This window comes from Scomber japonicus, chromosome 19, assembly GCF_027409825.1.
Source record: "Scomber japonicus isolate fScoJap1 chromosome 19, fScoJap1.pri, whole genome shotgun sequence".
Lineage (NCBI taxonomy): Eukaryota > Metazoa > Chordata > Actinopteri > Scombriformes > Scombridae > Scomber > Scomber japonicus.
This window is the reverse complement of record NC_070596.1, coordinates 27,511,658-27,535,657: the sequence shown is the minus strand read 5'-3', so window position 1 is coordinate 27,535,657 and position 24,000 is coordinate 27,511,658. Positions and strand designations below refer to the sequence as shown.

At 43.6% G+C, this 24,000-nt stretch overlaps 1 protein-coding gene across 1 annotated transcript in view; it reads right to left on the bottom strand.

Annotated features, from left to right (window-relative positions):
- LOC128379890 (phosphatidylinositol transfer protein beta isoform-like) overlaps positions 1–24,000 on the bottom strand; it is a 29,940-nt gene that overhangs the window by 4,247 nt on the left and 1,693 nt on the right. Inside the window, exons 2-10 of the mRNA XM_053339529.1 lie at positions 23,859–23,997; positions 19,999–20,090; positions 17,713–17,720; positions 15,104–15,178; positions 13,397–13,480; positions 5,026–5,103; positions 4,805–4,909; positions 1,211–1,333; positions 34–120 (exon numbers count right to left, since the gene is read on the bottom strand). Of these exons, the coding sequence (XP_053195504.1) occupies positions 73–120; positions 1,211–1,333; positions 4,805–4,909; positions 5,026–5,103; positions 13,397–13,480; positions 15,104–15,178; positions 17,713–17,720; positions 19,999–20,090; positions 23,859–23,997 (752 nt within the window). The 3' untranslated portion in view covers positions 34–72. The remainder of the gene's footprint in view (positions 1–33; positions 121–1,210; positions 1,334–4,804; positions 4,910–5,025; positions 5,104–13,396; positions 13,481–15,103; positions 15,179–17,712; positions 17,721–19,998; positions 20,091–23,858; positions 23,998–24,000) is intronic.

The window sequence follows — 24,000 nt, the reverse complement described above, 5'->3', positions numbered from 1 at the left end:
CAGCAGCAGCGCCCCCTGCTGGTGGAGACTTACTCAGCCTGCCTCTAGTGTTTGACCTACAGCCACCGGCCTCTACTCGTCTGTTGCAGAGGTGCCTCGCACGTCTCCCTTCTGACGCATCTGATGTGACATTCAGGGAGTTAAAAGGCAGTTAAACATCCAGTAGGTTTGCATAGTGTGTGTGTGTGTGTGTGTGTGTGTGTGTGTGTGTGTGTGTCGGCTCCGGCAGTCTTCTGAACACAAAGTGATGATCATTTATACAGTTTGTCATTATTCAGTCGTCCACAACAAGAATAATAACTATAGATATAACTACTTCCTGTCGTCCTCCCGGGTCAAATTGACCCCGTCTGTTTTGACTGTTCCTTCTTTCCTTCCTCCTGTCCTCCCTCCCTCCTTCATTCCTTCTCTCTTTCCTCCGTCCTTCCTTCCTTCCTTCCTTCCTCCCTCCTTCTTTCCTCCCCTCCCTCCTTCCTTCCTCTCTCTTTCCTCACTTCCTTCCTCTATCCCCCTTCCTCCCTTCTTTACTTTCTTCCTCCCTCCCTCCCTCCCTCCTTCTCTCTTTCCTCCGTCCTTCCTTCCTTCCTCCTTTCCTTCCCTCCTTCCTTGAACCCTCCTTTCCGGCTTTCTTCGTTCCTTCTTCCCTCGTTTCATTCCTCCCTCCCTCCCTTCCTTCTTTACTTCCTCCCTTCCTTCCTCCATCCCCCTTTCTTCTTTCCCTCTTTCCTCTGTCCTTCCTTCTTCCTTTACTTCCTTCCTTCCTCCCTCCCTTCCCTTCTTTCCTCCCTCCTTCCCTTCTTTCCTCCCTCCTTCCCTTCTTTCCTCCCTCCTTCCCTTCTTTCCTCCCTCCTTTCCTTCCTTCCTTCTTCCTCTCCTACCTCCCTCCCTTCTTTCCTTTCCTCCCTTCTCTTTCTTTTTATGTCTCTGTCCAACATACAGCAGTAACAACTCATCTATATCTACTTATATTAGCTGCAGACACATCTGGAACCAGCAGCTGTCTACAGGAAGTTATAGTTCATAAGTGTGGACGCTCACATCATTATTATAGTTATCACTCTTATCGTTGACTTCCTGTTTAGCTTTTAAATCACCTGTAAACTTGAGCAAAAGATAAAAGCAGCTCCATTACATCTACCTTGAGCTTCATTCACCATACTAAGAAGAAGACATATTATTGGTGCAGTGTAACTTCGGAGAGAGTAATTACCTCCTCGAGCTCTTTCTGAGTCTCCTCTTCCATCCGCCTGATGTCCTCCATGGTCAAACCCACCCATTTGTCAATCCAGCAGAACAGCTGGCGGTGGAAGTTGGTGAAAATACGCTTTTCTTGCTGTGGAAGGAAAAAGAAAAAAAAAAAAGGTAAAGATATTGAAAAATTAATTAAAAGAAGAACAATAAAATGAAGAGACTTGACGTGTTTTTCCACCATTTAAATAATTCCCTCATTCATCTCAAGTGACATTTTAAAAAAAAGTAAACTCAAAACCTGCCTGTTGAACCTTTTGATTAAGACCTGAACTATTTATAGTGCTTTTATTATCATTTATTTGCTTTGATGTTTTTAAATATTCTTTTTCTACTTATTTTATGCTATATTTATTAAGTTTGATCTTTTTAAATACATTTTATTTGTCTGTTTTTTTGTCTTTTTAATCTATTTTAACCTAGTTTTTTTACTTCTAATAAACCTTTACTCTCATATTTGCTCTTATTTAACTTATTTAATTTTATCTATTGATATATTTTCTCAATTTTGTTCTTCCTTTATTTAATCATTTTCTTTATGTTGTCACTTGTTCTTGTCTCATTATCAGCTTGTCAATCATCTAACTGTGAAGCTCTTTAAACTATATTAACCTTTGTGTCGTCCTCCCAGGTCAAATTTGACTGTTCCTTCCTTCTTTTCTTTACTCCCTTCCTTCCTCCCTCCTTTCTCTCCTTCCTTCCCTCCTTTCCATCCTTCTTCCTCCCTCCTTTCCGTCCTCCGTCCTTACTTTCCGTCCTTCCTTCCTTCCTCCCTCCCTCCCTCCTTTCCATCCTCCGTCCTTACTTTCCGTCCTTCCTCCCTCCCTCCTTTCCATCCTCCGTCCTTACTTTCCATCCTTTCTTCCTCCCTCCCTCCCTCCTTTCCATCCTCCGTCCTTACTTTCCGTCCTTCCTTCCTTCCTCCCTCCTTTCCATCCTTCGTCCTCCCTCCTTTCCTTCCTTCCCTCCTTCCTCCCTCCTGTCCCTCCTGTCCCTCCTTCTTCCTCCCATGCTTCCTCCTTTCCTCCCTTCCTTCATCCCTCCTTTTCTTCCTTCTCCCTCCCTTCCATCCTCCCTCCTTTCCATCCTTCTTCCTCCCTCCTTTCCTGCCTTCTTCCTCCCTCCCTTCCTTGACTCGAGGACAACAGGAGGGTTGAGCTTTGTCTCCCTCTGCTGAGCAATATAAGAATTCACTGACAGAGCCTGTGAGGCTGAAACTGACAAAAAACATCCTGATAATTAACATAAGATAAATAAAACTAATACTTATACTGATTTAAAGCATAGATTAAGTGCAATGAAAGAGTCTTTGGTGACTGTAATCACTCGTCCTGCCTGTGAAGTCTTAATATAGTTTGACATTTCCTCTTTTTTTCAGTTTCCCAGCAGCAGCAGCAGCAGCGGACGGTAACACACAAAGAGGGAATTTCCTGCTAAAAAGGACAAATTTTTGGAAAATACCTTTTGTGATTTGACTCACTGAAGTCTTAAAATAGCTTGAGCTGGATTTAATAGCACATAAGGGCCTGGTTATGCTCACACACACAAAGCCTTAGTTCATCATATGACGTTAGTTTCCAAACCGGGTCGGAAATTCAAAAAGTGTTAGTAGTTGTTCTCTCAACGGCAAACACTTGAAGAGGTGGAGCGAGAAGCCAACCGTCATAAAGAGGAAGGTGATGTATTAATGGAGTATTAACCCTCCTGTTGTCCTCAAGTCAAGGGAGGAAGGGAGGAAGAAGGAATGAAAGGAGGGAGGGATGGAGGGAGGAAAGGAAGGAAGGAAGGAAGGTAAGGAGGAAGAAGGAAGGAAAGGAGGGAGGGAGGGAGGAAGGGAAGGACAGTGGAAAGAAAGAAGGGAAGAAGGAAGGAAGGAAGGACGGACAGAGGAAAGAAGGAAGGTAGGAGGGAGAAAGGAAAACAGGAAGGGAAGAAGGGAGGGAAGGAGGGAAGGAAGGACAGTGGAAAGAAAGAAGGAAAGAAGGAAGGAAGGAAGGACGGATGGAGGAAAGAAGGAAGGTAGGAGAGAGAAAGGAAAAGAGGAAGGGAAGAAGGAAGGAAAGAAGGACAGAGGAAAGAAGGAAGGAGGGAAGGAAAGGAAGGAAGAGAGGAAGAAGGAAAGGAGGAAGAAGGAAGGAAGGGAGGAAGAAGGAAAGGAGGAAGAAGGAAGGAAGGAAGGGAGGAAGGAAGAGAGGAAGAAGGAAAGGAGGGAGGGAGGAAGGCGGGAAGGAGGGAGGGAGGAAGGACAGAAGTAAGGAAGGAAAGGAGGGAGGAGTGAGGAAGGAAAAGAGGAAGGGAGGAAGGAAAGAAGGACAGAGGAAAGAAGGAAGGGTGGAAGGAAAGGAAGGAAAGAAGGAAGGAAAGGAGGAAGGGGGGAAGGAAGGAAGGAAAGGAGGAAGGAAGGAAGGAAGGAAAGGAGGGAGGGAGGTAGGAAGAGGGGGAAATCAAACCAATGACTCAACATATTGATTCACAAACACTCTTTCAGGATTTCTTCTCGTGGCTCCGACATGCAAACTACTTCAGTTCAGTCCAGGAAAGTGTTTTGCATTTTGGTGTCATTTAATCGTCACGCTGCTCTGGGTTGTATGTAAAAGCTTCTACATTGGAATAAAGTCAGGGAGGGATCACCATAGCAACCAGTATGGAAGGGAGGAATCACCATAGCAACCATTTTCCATTCTACATGTTTTAAGCTAGAACCTATACTTTAATAAATAATATTAATTATTCATTAGCAGTATTAAAAGTCTATTTTTTTATTTCTAATTGTTCTTATTTTTTGTTTTTATTTATTATTTATTGTTTTTTATTCTTTTTATTGAGGCTCTTTCTACTTTTGATGCTGTAACACTGCAAATTTCCCCATTTCAGGACTAATAAAGGATCATTTTAACCTTCATGTCGTCCTCCAGGGTCAAATTGACCCCGTCTCTTTTGACTGTTCCTTCTTTCCTCCCTCCCTTCCTTCCTTCCATCTGTCCTCCCTCCCTCCTCCTCTCTTTCTTTCCTCTTTCTCCCTTTCCTGCCTTCCTTCTTTCCTTCTTCCACCCCCTTTCTTCCTTCTTTCCTTCTTCTACCCCCTTTCTTCCTTCTTTCCTTCCTCCATCCCCCTTACTTCCTTCTTTCCTCCCTCCCTCCTTCTCTCTTCCTTCCCTCCCTCTTTCTCTTTCTTTCCTCCCCCTACCTTCCTCCCTTCCTTCTTTCCTCTGTCCTTCCTTTACTCCCTCCCTTCTTCCTTTCCTTTCTTCCTTCCTTCCTCCCTCCTACCTTCCTTTCCTCCCTCCCTCCTTCTCTCTTTCTTTCCTCCCCCCTACCTCCCCCCTTCCTTCTTCCTTTCCTTCTTTCCTCCTTTCCTCCCTACCTCCTTTATTTCCTCCCTCCTACCTTCTTTCTTCCCTCCCTCCCTCCTTCCTTTCCTTCCTTCTTTCCTTTCCTTCCTACCTTCCTTCATCCCTCCTTTCTTCCTTTCTCCTTTCCTTCCTTCCTTGACTAGAGGACAACTGGAGGGTTAATGTATCTTACTGTAACTGTAACTTCAGATTAATGAATTTACCCTCTGGATGAAGCTTTCCACTTTGGTCTGCAGACCCCACCATCTGAACTTGACGGTGACCAGTTTGTATGCACACATGTAAGGACAATCTGTCTTCAGCTCGTCCTGCAAAAGGAAGAGACAAAAAAAAAAAAAAAAAAAAAAAGATAACAAAAGGAGGTCAAAGAGGTGTTCATTAATCACAGCTGTTCATCTTTACTTCCTGTTACTGTGTCAAGTACCTTCCATTCAGGTCCCAGGGGTCCTCTGCCCGTCTTGGCGGAGTGGTAAAGAGAAGGATCTTCTTCTGGCTTGTAGTCCTGCAACAGAGCAAGAAAGAAAAAAGAAAAAAGAAACTATTTAATTTCATCCTTTTCTTTCTTCACTTGTTCTTGTCTTATTATCAGCTTGTCAATCAACTGATTGATTGATGGAGAAACCCAGATATCTGCCGTCCTCCCGGGTCAAATTGACCCCGTCTGTTTTGACTGTTCCTTCCTTCCTCCCTTCCTTCTTTCCTTTCCTCCCTCCTTTCCATCCTTCTTCCTCCTTCCTTCCTTCCTTCCTTCCTTCCTTCCTCCCTCCCTCCTTTCCATCCTTCTTCCTCCCTCCTTTCCATCCTTCTTCCTCCCTCCTTTCCTTCCTTCCTTTCCATCCTTCTTCCTCCCTCCTTCCTTTCTATCTTTCCTTCCCTCCTTCCTCCATCCCTCCCTTCATCCTCCATCCCTCTCCCTCCCTTCCATCCTTCCTTCTTCCTTCCTCCCTCCCTCCCTCCTTTCCATCCTTCTTCCTCCCTTCCATCTTTCCTCCTGTCCCTCCTTCATCCTCCCTTCCTTCCCTCCTTCTTCCTCCCTTCCATCTTTCCTCCTGTCCCTCCTTCATCCTCCCTTCCTTCTTCCCTCCCTCCTTTCCGTCCTTCCTTCCCTCCTTTCCATCCTTCTTCCTCCCTCCTTTCTTTCCGTCCTTCCTTCCCTCCTTTCCTTCCTCCCTCCCTCCCTCCTTTCCATCCTTCTTCCTCCCTTCCATCTTTCCTCCTGTCCCTCCTTCATCCTCCCTTCCTTCCCTCCTTCTTCCTCCCTTCCATCTTTCCTCCTGTCCCTCCTTCATCCTCCCTTCCTTCTTCTCTCCCTCCTTTCCGTCCTTCCTTTCCATCCTTCCTTCCTTCCTCCTTCCTTTCCATCCTTCTTCCTCCCTCCTTCCTTTCCGTCCTTCCCTCCCTCCCTCCTTTTGTTCCATCTCCCTCCCTTCCATCCTTCCTTCTTCCTTCCTTCCTCCCTCCCTTCATCCCTCCTTTTCTTACAGCTCCCTCCCTTCCTTCCTCCATCCTTCTTCCTCCCTTCCTTCCTCCCTCCTTTCCTTTCCTTTCCTTCCTTCCTTCCTTCTTCCTCCCTCCTTTCCTTCCTTCCCTCCTTCCTTCCCTTCTTCCCCCCTCAGGAGGAAGAAAAAGAAACTCAGCATGTGAATGTTAAAGATCTCTCAGGAAACAGGGTGTAACTGAGCCCCACCTGTCCAACACAGCTGCTGCTCTCAATGCTTCTGCACACTGCGATGCGTCACGATGGTGAAGCCTGGATGTTTTATTTGTTTCTGTTTGTTGACGCCAGAAAATGTGCTCTGAAGCAAATTCCTGAGATTAAAGTCGAGACATGCCCTCACCGAACACTTTAATAGGAACATCTCATGCAATCCAATACAACGGCTCCACCATAAAGTCTACTTTAATGAAGCGTACACACTACTCCCAGTTTTTGGTGATCATTTTACTTTATGTGCATCACAGTGTGTGGTGGTGGTGTAATATATTGAAAAGTGTTCTTAGTATTTTGTCCCAGTTTATGTTAATTGGGTGACTGGGAGTGCTGGGGGGGGGGTGTTCAGGTCACACAGAGGTTAGGGAGTGAGAGGGTTTTTGGTTTTTGACCTGTCTTCCAAATTTGGTGCAGAATTTAGGTTGTAAACTCAGCATCGTCTGACGCAGGCTGGAAACTCTGCACTTTTATTTACAGTTAAAACATTTCTTGTGTGTTTCAGCTTCTGTCAAACTAACAGAGCTGCAGCCACTTCCTGCCTAAGCTTTTCAAAATAAAGTGCATTGTCTGACGCAGGCTGGAAACTCTGCACTTTTATTTACAGTTAAAACATTTCTTGTGTGTTTCAGCTTCTGTCAAACTAACAGAGCTGCAGCGGCTTCCTGTCTAAGCTTTTCAAAATAAAACCTTTGTTATTGTGTGCTTATTATTATTATTAACAAACAAATTTGGGGCTGTAAATTACGGGAAGATTCCCGGGAGAAAAGACAAAACGGGAGCTGAGTCTAAAATACGGGAGAAATGTGAATATTGGCAGCTCTAATATTACTAATATTCACTCATCATTCCTCCTTTCCTTCCTTCCTTCCTTCCTCCCTTCCATCCTTCCAGCTCTGATATTACTATATTCACTCATCATGACAGTAAAATAGTCCATCCTGAATCAATCTACTGCAGTAGAGTAGTAGTTCCTCTCTCAACCAGTAGAAGATGTTGTGAACAACTGATTATACATGAAAAAAAAATACCGTCATATACCGTGAAACCGCTTTTATTTTGAAAAATACCAGATAAACATTTTTGGTCATACCGCCCAGCACTAGGTCAGATACATCCCAGACCACCTCAGGAAGTGGTTTGAGTGAGTGATCGGATCACAATGCGTCTTGGAGGTTTGTTTAGACTCATAATTAGAGCTATCCAGTTGTGATCGGATAGCAGAGAGAGACTTACAGATGTTTATTTAAATGAAAGTCTTTGATATTGTTGTTTTAAAGCATGAAAAGTAATCTAAATGTTATAAACACGGAGCAGCCTCCCAGTCCGTTGGCTCCATGTGTGTCTTAAAGAGAACAAGCTTAGACTCGTCACTGCTGACTCACACATACTGTTCAGTCAGACCTAACCCTAACCCTTTCAGCATGTGTTCAAAGAATCCTCTCCAGGAAGGATATCCCAAAGAATCACCAACACCTTCCTTTCTTCCTCCCTCCTTCATTCATTCCTTTCCTTCCTCCTTCATTCTTTCCTCCCTTTGTTCCTTTCTCCCTTCCTCCTTCCATCCATCCTCCCTCCCATTCCTCCCTCCTCTTCCTTCCTCCCTCCTTCTTTCCTCACTTCCTTCGTTCCTTCCTTTCCTTCCTTCCATCCTCCCTCCTTTCCTTCCTTCATTCCTCCCTCCTCTCCTTCCTTTTTCCTCCCTCCATTCCTTCTTCCCCCCAGGGGACCTAATAAGCAGCTTTAACCTTCGTGTCGTCCTCCCGGGTAAAACTGACCCCGTCTCTTTTGACTCTTTCTTCCTCCCTCATTTCCTTCCTCCCTTCCTTTGTTCCTCCTTTCCTTCCCTTCCTTCCCTCCCTCTTTCCTTCCTCTTTCCTTCCTCTTTCCTCCCTCCTTTCTTTCCTTCCTTCCTCCCTCATTTCCTTCCCTCCCTCCCCTTTCCTTTCCTTTCCTTTCCTTTCCTTTCCTTTCCTTTCCTTTCCTCTCCTCCTTCCTTCCTTCCTCCCTCCCTCTTTCCTGTCAATATAAACACGGAGCAGCCTCCATGTGTATCTTAAAGAAGAGAACAAGCTTAGCTTCAGTATGTGTGAGTCAGCAGTGACGAGTCTGTTTAGTCACACTTCAACCTTTGCAGCTTGTGTTCAAAGAATCCTCTCCAGGAAGGATCTCCTCCCAAAGAATCACCAACACCTTCCTTCCTTCCTTCCTCCCTCCTTCCTTCCTTCCTCCCTTCCTTCGTTCCTTCCTTTCCTCCCTTCATTCGTTCCTTCCTTTCCTTCCTTTGTTCCTTCCTCCTCCTTTCCTCCCTCCTTTCCTCCCTCCATTCCTTCCTTCTTCCCCCCAGGGGACCTAATAAGCAGCTTTAACCTTCGTGTCGTCCTCCCGGGTAAAATTGACCTCGTCTGTTTTGACTCTTTCTTCCTCCCTCATTTCCTTCCTCCCTTCCTTTGTTCCTCCTTTCCTTCCCTTCCTTTGTTCCTTCCTTCCTTCCATCCCTCTTTCCTCCCTCCTTTCCTTCCTTCCATCCTCCCTCCTTTCCTTCCTTCATTCCTCCCTCCTTTCCATCCTCCCTCCTGTCCTTCCTTTATTCCTCCCTCCTTTCCATCCTCCCTCCTGTCCTTCCTTTATTCCTCCCTCCTTTCCTTCTTTCCATCCTGCCTCATTTCCTTCCTTCCTTCGTTCCTTCCTTCCTTCCTTCCTTCCTTCCTTCCTTCCTTCCTCCCTCCCTCCCTCTTTCCTGTCAATATAAACACGGAGCAGCCTCCATGTGTGTCTTAAAGAAGAGAACAAGCTTAGCTTCAGTATGTGTGAGTCAGCAGTGACGAGTCTGTTTAGTCACACTTCAACCTTTGCAGCTTGTGTTCAAAGAATCCTCTCCAGGAAGGATCTCCTCCGAAAAAGAATCACCAACACCTAAGATTGTATTTTTACTGCAGCCCCTCCCCACAATCCTGACCCCTCGACCCCCCCTGAGCTTAAGGGCTCGCTGTGCTGTTTTAATCCATCAGATCTGTTGAGAGAAAGAGAGGCGGATACCTGGAGCAGATGGACAGTCAGATTAAGCCTTGGCCTCAACACTGATCCACTTAAGTCATTATAGTAGAGGCAGCGGGTGGAGGAGGCAGCGGGTGGAGGAGACGCTGTGGCTCGGGGACAACTGTGACCCACCTGGAGGGAAATGGCTTAATGCCTCCTTTTAGACTTTTAAATCACAGGCGACATGACGGTTGAAGTGTTGCTCACTGAAAACGACCCGCGGTGGAGCTAATAAGAGGCTTTAAGCTTCCTGTCGTCCTACCGGGTCAAATTGACCCCGTCTGTTTTGACTGTTTCTTCCTTCATTCCTCCCTTCCTTCTTTCCTTCCTTCTTCTTTCTTTCCTTCCTTCCTCCTTCCCTCCCATCCTCCCTCCTTTTCTTCCTCCCTCCTTCTGTCCTCCCTCCCTTCCTCCCTTCCTTTGTTCCTTCCTCCTTCTTTCTTTCCTTCCTTCCTTCCTCCTTCATTCCATCCTCCCTCCCTCCTTCTTTCCTCCCTTCCTTTGTTCCTTCATCCCTTCCTCCTCCTTTCCTTCCATCCTCCCTCCCTCCTTCCATCTTCCCTCCCTCCCTCCTTTCCTTCCTTCCTTCTTCTTCCCTCCTTTCCTTCCTTCCATCCTCCCTCCCTCCTTTCCTTCCTTCCTCCCTCCCTCCCTCCCTCCTCCCCTTCCTTCCTTCTTCTTTCCTCCTTTCCTTCCTTCATTCCTCCCTCCTTTCCTTCCTCCCTCCCTCCTAAATCAATCATCAAGCTCTTTTCTACATTACCGTTCATCTCAGAGTTCATTTTGAAAAAGTCAGAAGAGCAAAGACTCAGATTATAATCATGTCATGTAATAAGATCATTTAATAGATCATTCATCTCTTAAAGCTGACAGTGAATAACGGAGCCAGCTGCTATTTAACTGTCACACATCCTTCCTTCCTTTGTTCCCTCCTCCCTTCCTCCTTCTTTCTTTCTTTCCTTCCTCCCTCCCTCTTTCCTCCCTCCCTTCACCCCCCCTCCTTTCTTTCTTTCCTTCCTTTGTTCCTTCCTCCCTTCCTTTGTTCCTTCCTTTCCTTCCATCCTTCCTCCATCCTCCCTCCCTCCTTCCCTCCCTTCCTTCCTCCTCCTTTGTTCCTTCCTCCCTTCCTTTGTTCCTTCATCCCTTCGTTCCTTCTTCCTTTCCTTCCTTCCATCCTCCCTCCTTTCCTTCTTTCTTCCTTTCATCCTCCCTCCCTCCTTTCCTTCCTTCTTCCTTTCCTTCCTTCCATCCTCCATCCTTTCCTTTCTTCCTTCATCCCTCCCTCCCTCCCTTCCTTCTTCCTCTCCTTCCTTCCTCCTCCTTTGTTCCTCCCACCCTCCCTCCCTTTGTTCCTTCCTCCTCCTTCGTTCCTTCCTCCCTTCCTTTGTTCCTTCCTCCCTCCTTTCCTTCCATCCTCCTTCCATCCTCCCTCCTTCCTTTCCTTCCTTCCATCCTCCCTCCTTTCCTTCCTTCTTCCTTTCCTTCCTTCCATCCTCCCTCCCTCCTTTCCTTCCTTCTTCCTTTCCTTCCTTCCATCCTCCCTCCTTTCCTTCCTTCCATCCTCCCTCCTTTCCTTCCTTCTTCCTTTCCTTCCTTCCATCCTCCCTCCATCCCCTCTCCTTTACTTCCATCTTCCTCCCTCCTTTCCTTCCTCCTTAGAAACACTGGGTTGATTTCAGTTCCTTGTGTGTTTTGCATTAGCTGGGTAAGGATCACTACACGGCCAAAAAGCATCAGCAGATCTGAGTGTTGTGTTAAAATAGAAAAATAAGAAGAGGAAAAAAAAATCTGAGCTTGTCCTGTGAATGCTAGACTACCAGGAAGCTGCAATAAACTTTTTGGGGTCTATAACAATGAACGGTTTCCCACCACATTTGTTTAAAAGCTGGAGTCGATTATATGAATGTTTTATAGCACTATGATTTATGTCCTCTGTGATCCTGTGACTAATAAAGATCACTGGAAACAGACTTTTGATGTAGAGGCGGTTAGAATAAAACATTTCCACAAGAAAAAAGATCTGAAATAAAAGTTAAAAAAACCCAACAGAGGAGAGACTCTCATCAACGGAAAAGAAATGTGAAACCCTTCTGCAGCTAAATGAATGCACATTTAGGCTTAAAATCTATTTGACATTAATATAAATAAATTAAAAGTGTGTCTCCATGTAACAATATATGTAAAAAATCACAAAACAATAGCAGATAAAAGTCTGCACACTGTAACTCCCAATGCAGGTATGGGTTCCTATGAAATCATACCTGCATTGGGAGCTGTTACAGATTTAGTTATTTGGTCCAAATTCAGCTTTTTTATATTCTTTCCTTAATCACAAAGTTATTAAATTAATGGCAAATGCAATCAGCTATGTCCCGGTGTTATGCTGTGTTACAAAATAAAGCGTTTTAATTTGGAAATTTCAGTTTTAATAACTTGTTAAACTTGATAAACGCTCTAAAAAGAGAGTTGGCTACATTTTTATATTTCTCCTGCAACCAGGCATCACCTCAAAATTTAAGACCTACCAGAATTAAAAACACATTTATGACCTTACAAATTCTGAAAATCTAATATAACTTTTTAAAGGATCCCCCTCTACAACATTTCCTCAACCTTTTTAAATATTCCTCATTAGGCATGAACTCCTTGCTTAGCTCCCAATGCAGGTATAATTTCCTATGATATCCTATGACATCATACCTGCATTGGGAGCTACTTTATGCAGATGTTTCTGCTGTTATAGATTTAGTTATTTGGTCCAAATTCAGCTTTTTTAAATTCTGGATGTGCCTGTTTATTACATAACTTAATCACAAAGTTATTAAATTAATGGCAAATGCAATCAGCTATGTCCCGGTGTTATGCTGTGTTAAAAAATAAAGCGTTTTAATTTGGAAATTTCAGTTTTAATAACTTTCATTCATAGAGTCGGCTATATTTCTATATTTCTCCTGCAACCAGGCATCACCTCACAGATTTAAGACCTACCAGAATTAAAAACACATTTATGACCTTAAAAAATCTGAAAATCTAATGTAACATTAAATATTCCTCATTAGGCATGAACTCCTTGCTTAGCTCCCAATGCAGGTATAATTTGCTATGATATCCTATGACATCATACCTGCATTGGGAGCTACTTTATGCAGATGTTTCTGCTGTTATAGTTTTAGTTATTTGGTCCATATTCAGCTTTTTTATATTCTTTCCTTAAATCACAAAGTTATGAAATTAAAGGCAAATGCAATCAGCTATGTCCCAGTGTTATGCTGTGTTACAAAATAAAGCTTTTAATTTGGAAATTTCAGTTTTACACTTTAAAAAAAGAGGAAGTTCTCACATTCTCGGCTATATTTCTATATTGCTATATTTCTCCTGCAACCAGGCATCACCTCAAAATTGTGCAGATTTTGAGACTGCTGTTATAGATTTAGTTATTTGGTCCAAATTCATCTTTTTATATATTCTGGATGCTGCCGTCTACTACATAACTTAATCACAAAGTTATTAAATTAATGGCAAATGCAATCAGCTATGTCTCATTTCCTTTGACAAACACTCTAAAAAGAGAAGGTTCTCACATTCATAGACTCGGCTATATTGCTATATTTCTCCTGCAACCAGGCATCACCTCAAAATTTAAGACCTACCAGAATTAAAAACACATTTATGACCTTACAGATTCTGAAAATCTAATTTAACTTTTTAAAGGATCCGCCCTCTACAACATTTCCTCAACCTTTCCATTTCCTCAACCCTCATCTACTCGTGAACTTCTTGGCCTCCTTAAAGCCTGTTAGTGTAGTCAAAGCATTTCACTGTGTTCGGTGAGGCTTTATGGAGGATGATCACCAGATAAATTAAGCGTGATGGCTATCCCGTTGCTACGGTAACCTCCTGTCAACTTGTGTGACCGCACCGTTCCTAGATTAGGAGGCGTCACTTACAAACATTTGTTTTATCAGGCTGTGGGGCAACAACTCCTCATCCACTTTACTCACTCTGCTCTCTTCTTAGTTCAGCTGGGTTTAAAATATAAAAGACTCACCGCGGACGCCACTTCTTCTTTGCTTGCGATATCTATGGGAACCACCTCCACAGTCCTCCACGTCTGCTCATCCAGATCATGAACCTGGCACGGAGAAGACACGAGTAATTAACCCCATGATGTAGGAGATCATTAAGGCAGCCAGAGGGACATTGTGTTTCTTCCAGGAAGCCTTATTCAAATCTGTGCTGCTGAGAGTGAATCTAATCTGATTTAAATGGAAAAGCACACACACACACACACACACACACACACACACACACACAGGTGTAGCTCGGGTTGTCTTTGCATGTGCGTGTTGGGCCAACGCAGGCTGCTGCACATGCAAAGAGAAAAAGACAAGCTGCACTCTTTAAAGAATGAAGGTAAGATAGGAGTTATAGTTTCGCTTTGGATTTTACACATGAAGTTTACTCACCATGAGGAGCTCTATAACTATAACTTCTATCATTCTTTAAACTTTATTGCCTTTATAAACATTAACAGGCCATTTTAACTGCACAGAATAAAAACACCTTCACTCTACACATATGGATCAATTCAAAAAATATGCTAAAAAAATAGTTTTAAAAGCAGCATCAGGTTTGTTAAAATTTATATTTAGTATTTTTGTTGATTTTGTGTGATTTTAAATAACATTTGCAACATTTTTTACCCAAAAGTAATGCCGGGATCACATCGAAAAGCGTCCTGCAGTGAGCTGCCATGTAATCTTTATGTAAACTTACAGTAGACACCACTGGTCCAAATATCACAAAGAAGGAAAGTCTTAACCAAGGTAGAGAATAACAGGTGTCCATCTCCTTACACATAAAAGGCTGTAGTAGGGTAAAACACTTCTATGATATCATTTATGGCTCTGAAGGAAGCCTTCGCTTTTCTTGACTCGAGGATAGTTTTACACATATAAAACCTCCATGGATAAATAAAATCATAAAACAAAGTCATAATTGAGCTTGTTTGAAGTTCAAGGAGTCCTGTTAACAGTTTTACAGCAGCTCTTTTACAATGGTGGTCTATGGGGGAAAATGCTTTTTGGGTTGTGGAGGGATTTTTAGCTGCAATACCGTAAGTGACCACTGGGGGAAAATTGTATTATTATACATTAATGGGATATAAAGTCTCTGCTGCTTCCATTTCTGTCTTTATTTAATTAGTAATATACTGATTTTTTAATAGGGATAGTGCACATTAGTAAACACTGAGGTAGCCAAGAGGGTAACTTTTATCTGATATTAAAAATCACCCTTTTCTTGACTCGAGGATAGTTTAAATATAAAACCTCCATGGACCAAAAATCATAGTATATAGAGAGCTTGTTTGCAGTTCAGTTTTACAGCAGCTCTTTAACAATGGTGGTCTATGGGGAAAATGCTTTTTTGGGTTGTAGAGGGATTTTAGCTGCAATACCGCAAGTGACCACTGGAGGAAAATTGCATTATTATACATTAATGGGATATAAAGTCTCTGCTGCTTCCATTTTTTAATAGGGATAGTGCACATTAGTAAACACTGAGGTAGCCAAGAGGGTAACTTTCATCTGATATTAAAAATAACCCTTAAAACATATATATAGTTATTGTAATTTATAAGCATAGAAAAAGTAATAATGTTAGTTTAAGAATTGAATCTAGTACTTAGGTTAATGGCTGTGAAATACTAAATAGCTGGATTGCCCCTTTAACACCAACACTCCTCCTCACTTACATTTTCTATTGTTCCCATGTCAGGTTTGTGCCACGTCTCGATCTTAATCATGAAGTCGTCCTTCATGTACTCATTCTGAAAAAAAAAAAAAAATACCCCCATCAGAAAAACAGAAAACACCGATTACACGAAATAACTGAAGGAGAAACATTTACAACATTTTGGCTCCAACTCTATCAACTCTATCTGACCCTCAGAAATCAGCTCCTCAACTTAAATGGCGACAGGTGCGTCATGTGATTGCGGCCAAAAAGAAACCCTTCCTTCCTCCTGTCCGTCCTTCTTCCTCCCTCCCTCCTTTCCTTCCTTCGTTCCTCCCTCCCTCCTTTCCTTCCTTCCATCCTCCCTCCTTTCCTTCCTTCCTTCCTTCCTCCCTCCTTTCCTTCCTTCATTCCTCCCTCCTTTCCTTCCTTCTTCCTTTCTTTTCCTCCCTCCTTCCTTCTTCCTTTCCTTTCCTTCCTTCCATCCTCCCTCCTTTCCATCCTTCTTCCTCTCTCCTTTCCTTCCTTCTTCCTTTCCTTCCTCCCTTCCTTCCTTCTATCCTACCTCCTTTTCTTCCTTCCTTCCTTCCTTCCTCTCTCATTTTGGCTTCAACTCTATCTGACCCTCAGAAATCAGCTCCTCAACTTAAATGGCGGCAGGTGCGTCGTGTGATTGCGGCCAAAAAGAAACCTTTGCTTCTTTCCTTCCTTCCTCCCTCCTTTCTGTCCTTCCTCTCTGCTTTCCTTCCTTCATTCCTCCCTCCTTCCTTTCCTTCCATCCTCCCTCCTTTCCTTCCTTCATTCCGTCCTTCTTCCTCTCTCCTTTCCTTCCTTCTTCTTCCTTTCTTTCCTTCTTCCTTTCCTTGCTTCATTTCTCCCTCCCTGCTTTCCTTCCTTTCTTCCTTCCTCCTTTCCTTCCTTCCTCCCATCCTACCTCCTTTCCTTCATTCCTCCCTCCCTCCTTTCCTTCCTTCATTCCTCCCTCCTTTCTTTCTTTTCCTCCCTCCTTCCTTTCCATCCTTCTTCCTCTCTCCTTTCCTTCCTTCTTCCTTTCCGTCCTTCTTCCTTTCCTTCCTCCCTCCCTTCCTTCCTTCCTTCTTCCTTCCTTTCCATCCTCCCTCCCTCCCTACCTCCTTCCTTCCTTTCCTTCCTTCCACATTTTGGCTTCAACTCTATCTGACCCTCAGAAATTAGTATCACTCCTCAATGGCGGCAGGTGTGTGGTGTGATTGCGGCCGGGTGCAGAGAACATGATGAATGGAGAGTTTCTGAGAGGTGTACTTAAACCCCTGCAGCTAAATCCCATTAACCAATCAGACGTTTAGACTCACACGACACCGGCCGCTTAGCTCCGAGGTTATTTTTACAATCTGATAGTAAGTTTGACTCTAAGGTTACACATTATATAACAGGGGAGTCAAACATGAGGCCTGGGGGCCACAACCGGCCCTCTGAGGGTCTAATCTGGCCCACTTTCCTTCCTTCCTTCTACCTTCCCTTCTTCTTATCCTTCCTTCCTGTCTTCTTTCTTTCTTTCCATCCTTCCTTTCGTCCTTCCTTCCTTCTACCTTTCCTGCCTGTCTTCTTTTCCTTCCTTCTTTTCTGTCTTCTTTTCCTTCCTTTCATCTTTCTGTCTTCTTTTCCTTCCTTCCTGTCTTCTTATCCTTCCTTCCTGTCTTCTTTTCTTTCCATCCTTCCTTCCTTCTACCTTCCCTTCTTGTCTCTCTTCCTTCCTTCCTTCCTTCTACCTTCCCCTCCTGTCTTCTCTTCGTTCCTTCCTTTCCTTCTACCTTCCCTTCCTGTCTTCTCTTCCTTCCTTCTTTTCTGTCTTCTTATCCTTCCTTCCGGTCTTCTTTTCTTTCCATCCTTCCTTCCTTCTACCTTCCCTTCCTGTCTCTCTTCTTTCCTTTCTACCTTCCCTTCCTGTCTTCTCTTCCTTCCTTCCTTCCTGTCTTCTTTTCCTTCCATCCTTCCTTCCTTTCTACCTTCCCTTCCTGTCTTCTCTTCCTTCCTTCCTTCCTTTCTGCCTTCTTTTCCTCCCTTCCTTTCTTCTCTTCCTTCCTTCCTCCCTTCCTGTCTTCTTTTCCTTCCTTCATTCCCTTCCTGTCTTCTTTTCCTTCCTTCCTTCCTTCCTTCCTTCTTTCTGTCCTTCCTCCCTTCCTGTCTTCTTTTCCTTTCTTCCTTCTTCCTGTCTTCTTTTCCTTCCTTCCTTCCTTCCATCCTTCCCTGTCTTCTCTTCCTTCCTTCCTTCTTTCTACCTTCCCTTCCTGTCTTCTCTTCCTTCCTTTCTGTCTTCTTTTCCTTCCTTCCTTCCTTCCACCTTCCCCTCCTTCCTTCCTTCCACCTTCCCCTCCTTCCTTCCTTCCTTCTTTCTACCTTCCCTTCCTTCCTTCTTTCTACCTTCCCTTCCTGTCTTCTTTTCCTTCCTTCCTGTCCTTCCTTCCTTCTACCTTCCCTTCCTGTCTTCTCTTCCTTCCTGTCTTGTCTTCTCTTCCTTCCTTCCTGTCTGTCTTATCTTCCAGTACGGTATACGGACAGTAATGGAGGCTGTGATAACACTCGACAGAAGACAGATGGAGGCATTAAATTATCTGCTGAAAAATATCAGTAAAAAAAAAAAAAACTCACCGTCACAACTGCAGAAGAAGAAGAAGCAAAACAAGGGAGAGAGAGAGAAAAACAAGCATTAGTATCAAATTTATCATGTGTGAAAAAACTAAAAACAGGTTCAAGTTATATATTGAAGGAAGGAACAGTCAAAACAGATGGGTCAATTTGACCCGGGAGCACAACAGGAAGGTTAATGAAGCTTTTTCTATTTCTGCTGCTGTTAAATTGTACATTTCCTCATCATGGGACTAATAAAGGTTTAATCTCAAATGATAAATATATATATTGGATTTAACTTGAAATGTATGAATCCAGTGTTTATACAACTATACAACAGAGAATAAGTTAAAAGTGTTTATATTAGGTTTAAATATCAGGATAATGATGTTTTACAGTGTCTTCTATTAGTGTCTCATAGTGTGTCTTACTCCTTTACACACTACATTTACATTAAGATAGAAATGGACAGGAAGAAGGGAGGGAGGAAAGAAGGTAGGAGGGAGGGAGGAAAGAAGGACAGAGGAAAGAAGGAAGGAAGGAAGGACAGAGGAAAGAAGTAAGGAAGGAAAGAAGGTAGGGGGGAGGAAGGACAAAAGAAGGAAGAAAGGGAGATGGAGGAAGGGAAGAAAGAGAGAAGGAGAGAGGAAGCACAGATGGAAGGAAGTAAGTAAGTAAGTAAGTAAGTAAGTAAGTAAGTAAGTAAGTAAGTAAGTAAGTAAGTAAGTAAGTAAGTAAGTAAGGAAGGAAGTAAGTAAGTAAGTAAGTAAGTAAGTAAGGAAGGAAGGAAGGAAGAGTCAAAACAGATGGGTCAATTTGACCCGGGAGCACACCAGGAAGGTTAATGAAGCTTTTTTCTATTTCTGCTGCTGTAAAGTTGTACATTTCCTCATCATGGGACTAATAAAGGTTTAATCTCAAATGATAAATATATATATTGGATTTAATTTGAAATGTATGAATCCAGTGTTTTTACAACTATACAACAGAGAATAAGTTAAAAGTGTTTATATTAGGTTTAAATATCAGGATAATGATGTTTTACAGTGTCTTCTATTAGTGTCTCATAGTGCTTCACTCCTTTACACACTACATTTACATTAAGATAGAAATAGCTAGCTGCGGAGCTCAAACTGCTTCCACATGTCTGACCAATCAGCGGGCGTGAATTAGAGCTGCAATAATTAAATTGATTAGCGACAGAAGCAAATAGAAGACATTACTGTGGCTTCAGAAATGTATGAATGGCATGTTCACTATTTTAAACACTTCATAGGCTTCATGTGTCAAGCCTCGAGAAACGGCTGATTAATCGATATTGAGAATCATCGCTAGCTGCAGCTTTAGCGTGAATGTCGGAGTGTTGAAAATCTGACAAGCTGCTCTGATGATGCAATTATATTTATATATAAAATTAATACACTTGCAAATGATCAATACAGGCAGAGGGACTTTTATGCATTTGGATTTCTATATCTTACATATTTTAAAAATTGATCCTGTCTGTTTTGACTGTTCCTTCCTTCCTTCCTTCCTCCCTCCCTCCTTTGTTCTTCCTACTTCCTTTCCTTCCTCCCCATTACCTTCCTTCTTTCCTTCCTTCCTCCCTTCCTTCTTTCCTCCGTCCTTCCTTCCTTCTTTCCTCCGTCCTTCCTTCCTTCTTTCCTTCTTCCTCCCTCCTTTCCTTCCTTCTTTCCACCCCATTACCTTCCTTCCTGCCTCCCTTCCTTCTTTCCTCCATCCGTCCTTCCTTCCTTCCTTTCCTCCCTCCCTCCTTCTCTCTTTCTTTCTTCCCTTCCTTCCTCCCTCCCTCCTTCCTTTCTTCTTCCTCCCTCCTTTCCTTTGTTCTTCCTCCCTTCCTCCTTTCCTTCCTTCCTTCTATCCTCCCTCCTTTCCTTCCTTCCTCCCTCCCTCCTTTCCTTCCTTCCTTCCATCCTCCCTCCTTTCCTTCCATCCTCCCTCCTTCCTTCCTTCCCTCTGTTCTTCCTCCCTCCTTTCCTTCCTTCCTTCCTCCTTTCCTTCCTTCTTCCCTCCTTTCCTTTGTTCTTCCTCCCACCTTTCCTTTGTTCTTCCTCCCTCCTTTCCTTTGTTCTTCCTCCCACCTTTCCTTTGTCCTTCCTCCCTTCCTTCCTTCCTTCCTCCCTCCTTTCCTTCCTTCCTCCCTCCCTTCCTTGACTAGAGGACAACAGGAGGGTTAAGTTAAACCATAATTACAGACATCTTGGTTGACGATATATCCAAACACACACACACACATTGAAAATGAAACCAAGCATCAATGAATCAGCTGTTGAGGATGAGACTTACTAGTGCGACAGTATGGGTAGGCGTTCCAGGCCTTTTCGTGAAAAACTAACGCTCCCTCTGGTGCAATCATCTTCACATAACCTGGGACTTTACTAAAGAGGGAGAAAAAAGAAAGAGACAGATATAAACTTCAAAACTTTAAAACTTCAGATAAAGTCATTTTGTCTTGTCAGCTTTATATGAAGGTTGAATCACACAATATACAGATGGACAAAATAATAGGAACACCTGACAGGAAGTAGAACAAGCTTCACCTCCTTGTTGTTACATTGCATTAATATTCAGTTTGAAATGTCTCATCACAGACTGATGTTTAACCCTCCTGTCGTCCTCCCGGGTCAAATTGACCCCGTCTGTTTTGACTGTCCTTCCTTACTTTCTTTCCTTCCTCCCTCCCTCCCTCCCTCCCTCCCTCCTTTCCTTCTTCCTTCCTCCTTTCCTTCCTTCTTCCCTCCCTCCTTTCCTTCCTTCCTTCCTTCTTCCCTCCCTCCTTTCCTTCCTTCCTTCTTCCTTCCTTCCTTCCTCCCTCCTTTCCTTCCTTCTTCCTTCCTCCCTCCCTCCTTTCCTTCCTTCCTCCTTCTGTCCTTTCCTTCCTTCCTTCCTTCCTCTGTCCTTTCCTTCCTCCCTCCTTTCCTTCCTTCCTTCCTTCCTTCCTCCCTCCTTTCCTTCCTTCCTTCCTTCCTTCCTTCCTCCCTCCTTTCCTTCCTTCCTTCCTTCCTCCCTGCCTCCTTTCCTTCTTTCTTCCATCTCCTTCCTTCCTCCCTCCTTTTCTTCCTTCCTTCCTACCTCCTTTCCTTCCTCCCTCCCTCCTTCCTTCCTGCCTCCCTCCCTCCTTTCCTTCCTCCTTCCTTCCTGCCTCCTTCCTTTCCCTCCTTTCCTTTCTTCCTTCCTCCCTCCTTCCTTCCTGCCTCCTTTCCTTCTTTCTTCCATCTCCTTCCTTCCTCCTTCCTTTTCTTCCTTTCTTCCTCCCTCCTTTCCATCCATCCTTCCTCCCTCCCTCCCATCCTTCCTTGACTCGAGGACAACAGGAGGGTCAATGTATTTGTGTGTTTGTGTGTGTGTGTGTGTGTGTGTGTGTGTGTGTGTGTGTGTGTGTGTGTGTGTGTGTGTGTGTGTGTGTGTACTCCCAATCTAACAGAGTGCTTCTTACAGGTTGTAAAACACAAGGCAGACTGCACTGCTTCTTTTTTTTCTTTTTTTGGTTGAAGCCTACAATTTGCTGCCTGCTGTCTCTTTTTTTTTGTTGTTGCTAGGAAACCCACCGAATCACTCGAGTCTAACCGGTATTTTGCTGTCAAGTAAAAACTCACAGTTGTGGCTTTTATTTTGGTCCTTTCTAAACTCTAAACTCGTTAGTAGATAAAAAACAGACAGGCTGAGGGCGATTGATCTGGTTCTGATTGACTCTCCTGTTGTCCTCGAGTTAAGGAAGGAAGGGAGGAAGAAAGAAGGAAAGGAGGGAGGGAGGGAGGAAGGGAGGGAGGGAGGAAGGAAGGAAGGAAGAAGGAAGGAAGGAAGGAAGGAAGGAGGGAAGGAAGAAGGGAAGGAAGGGAGGAAAGGAGGGAGGGAGGGAGGAAGGAAGGAAGGGAGGAAGGAAGGAAGGAAGAAGGAAGGAAAGGAGGGAGGAAGGAAGGAGGGCAGGAAGGAAGGGAGGAAAGGAGGGAGGAAGGAAGGGAAGAAAGGAAGGGAGGAAGGAAGGGAAGAAAGGAAGGAAGGAAGGACCAGAGGAAATAAGGAAGGAAGGAAGAAGGGAAGGAAAGGAAGGGAGGAAAGGAGGGAGGAAGGGAGGAGGGAAGGAAGGAAGGGAGGAAGGAACGGAAAGGAAGGAAGGACAGAGGAAATAAGGAAGGAATTTCACTCTGCTCTTTTACTTACAGTTAAAACATTTCACCGTGTGTTTCAGCTTCTGTCAAAATAACGGAGCTGCGGCAGCTTCCTGTCTAAGCTTTTCAAAATAAAACCTTTTGTTATTGAGCGCTATCTCATTATTATTAAAATCATTTCCCCTCCATTTTATTAGTTTTGAAATCGTTTGGCCCCTAAATCAGCATCACTGAGCATCTGTGTGTAGCCGCCCCCCCCCCCTTCAGATATCTACCATTATCACCAGTATTACTTCTACCATCACCATTAAACAGGTGGCAACAAGCGAGCGTCCGACAGCCTGCTAACGGTTTCCTATTATCAAAAAACAAACTCATCAGGATCAGGATCAGGTTCCTCTTTCGTCTTTCTGCTGCCGCGTTTAAACTGACTCGGGTTACCCGTTGTCGGGGGCGACGACAATGACAATAAAAGCTATTAATGCCGGCTGTGTGGAGCTGGTATCTATACATAGTGAGTATTTATGAGTGCTAGATAGGTGAAGCTGATATTTATAGCAGTCAGCTCTGTATGAACAGCTCAGCAAACACATCCTGCCAATCTCTATTCAATTTTCTTTCTATTTTTTGCTGCCTTACTCTGTAAATAATAAAGGATTATCTTATGTTTCCATTATTTTGTCCACCTTACGAACATGTTAACACTCTTATTTAAATCTATTTTAATTAAAAGACACACCTGCTCATGTGTGACAGAAGCTAACACATCCTGCCAATCCTCTTTTATATACTGTTACTATTTTTATATCTCAAATTATTCTTATTACTAATTTATTTACTTATTATACTTATATTATTCTTTATTCTTTTTTTATTGATGCTCTATTTTTGCTGCTGTAATTTTCCCCATCATTAGAATAATACAGGATTATCTTATCTTGTGTTTCTATTATTTTGTCCACCTTACCAACATGTTAACACTCTTATTTAAATCTATATATTTACATTCAACCTTTAGTGAACCAAGGAGTCTTTAGAGATTTAGAGATTAATGACTTCTTTTATAAAATGTACAAGTGTCACAAATTTACATAAAAACAGGATCTGAGAACGATGACATAGATAAAAAATGACTATTTAACCCTCCTGTTGTCCTCCAGTCAAGGAAGGAAGGAAGGGAGAAGGAAGGAAAGGAGGGAGGAAGGAAGAAGGAAGGAAGGGAGGAAGGAGGAGGGAAAGGGAGGAAGGAAGAAGGAGGGAAGGGTGGGAAGAAGGAGGGAAAGGAAGGAAGAAAAGGAGGGAGGAAGGAAGGAAGGAAGAAGAAAGGAAAGAAGGAAGGAAAGGAGGGAAGGAAGGAAGGAAGGAAAGGCGGGATGAAGGAAGGAAGGAAGGGAGGAGGAAAGGAAAGAAGGAAGGTAGGAGGAAAGGAAAGAAGGAAGAAAGGAGGGAGGAAGGAAGGAAGGAAGGAAGGAAGGAAGAAGGAGAGAAAGAAGGGAGAAAGAAGGAAGGAAGGGAGGAAGGAAGGGAGGAAGAAGAAAGGAAAGAAGGAAAGAAGGAAGGAAAGGAGGGAAGGAAGGAAGGAAAGGCGGGATGACGGAAGGAAGGAAGGGAGGAAAGGAAAGAAGGAAAGTAGGAGGGAGGGAGAGAGAAAGGAAAAGAGGAAGGGAGGAAGGAAGGAAAAAAAGGACAGAGGAAAGAAGGAAGGTAATGGGGAGGAAAGAAAGAGACAGAAGGGAGGGAGGAAGGGAGGAACGAAGGGAAGGAAGGAAGGACAGAAGGAAGGAAGAAAGGGGGAAGGAGGAAAAGAAAGAAGGAACAGTCAAAACAGACGGGGTCAATTTGACCCGGGAGGACGACAGGAAGGACAGATGGACAGCACATTTAACACAGATAAGCAGAATCTGATAACTAACTTCTACCATTACATCTTACTGGTTTCTTTACTGGGATGTACAGTTGGATAAATGATAAAGTATAAAATTAAACTTCAGAGATTAAATGCTGTAGTAAGGCTGAGCTCATTTTTGAAGTACTTGCCTCTTTAGGTGGTATATTTTATGTGTGTATTGTCCCTTTTCTCCATCCTTCTCGTAGGGTTCGTTCTTCAGTACCTCGATGCCTTCTCCTCCTCCTGTCTCATTCTTGCTGGCTTCAGCCACAGAGTACAGCTGCCCGACTT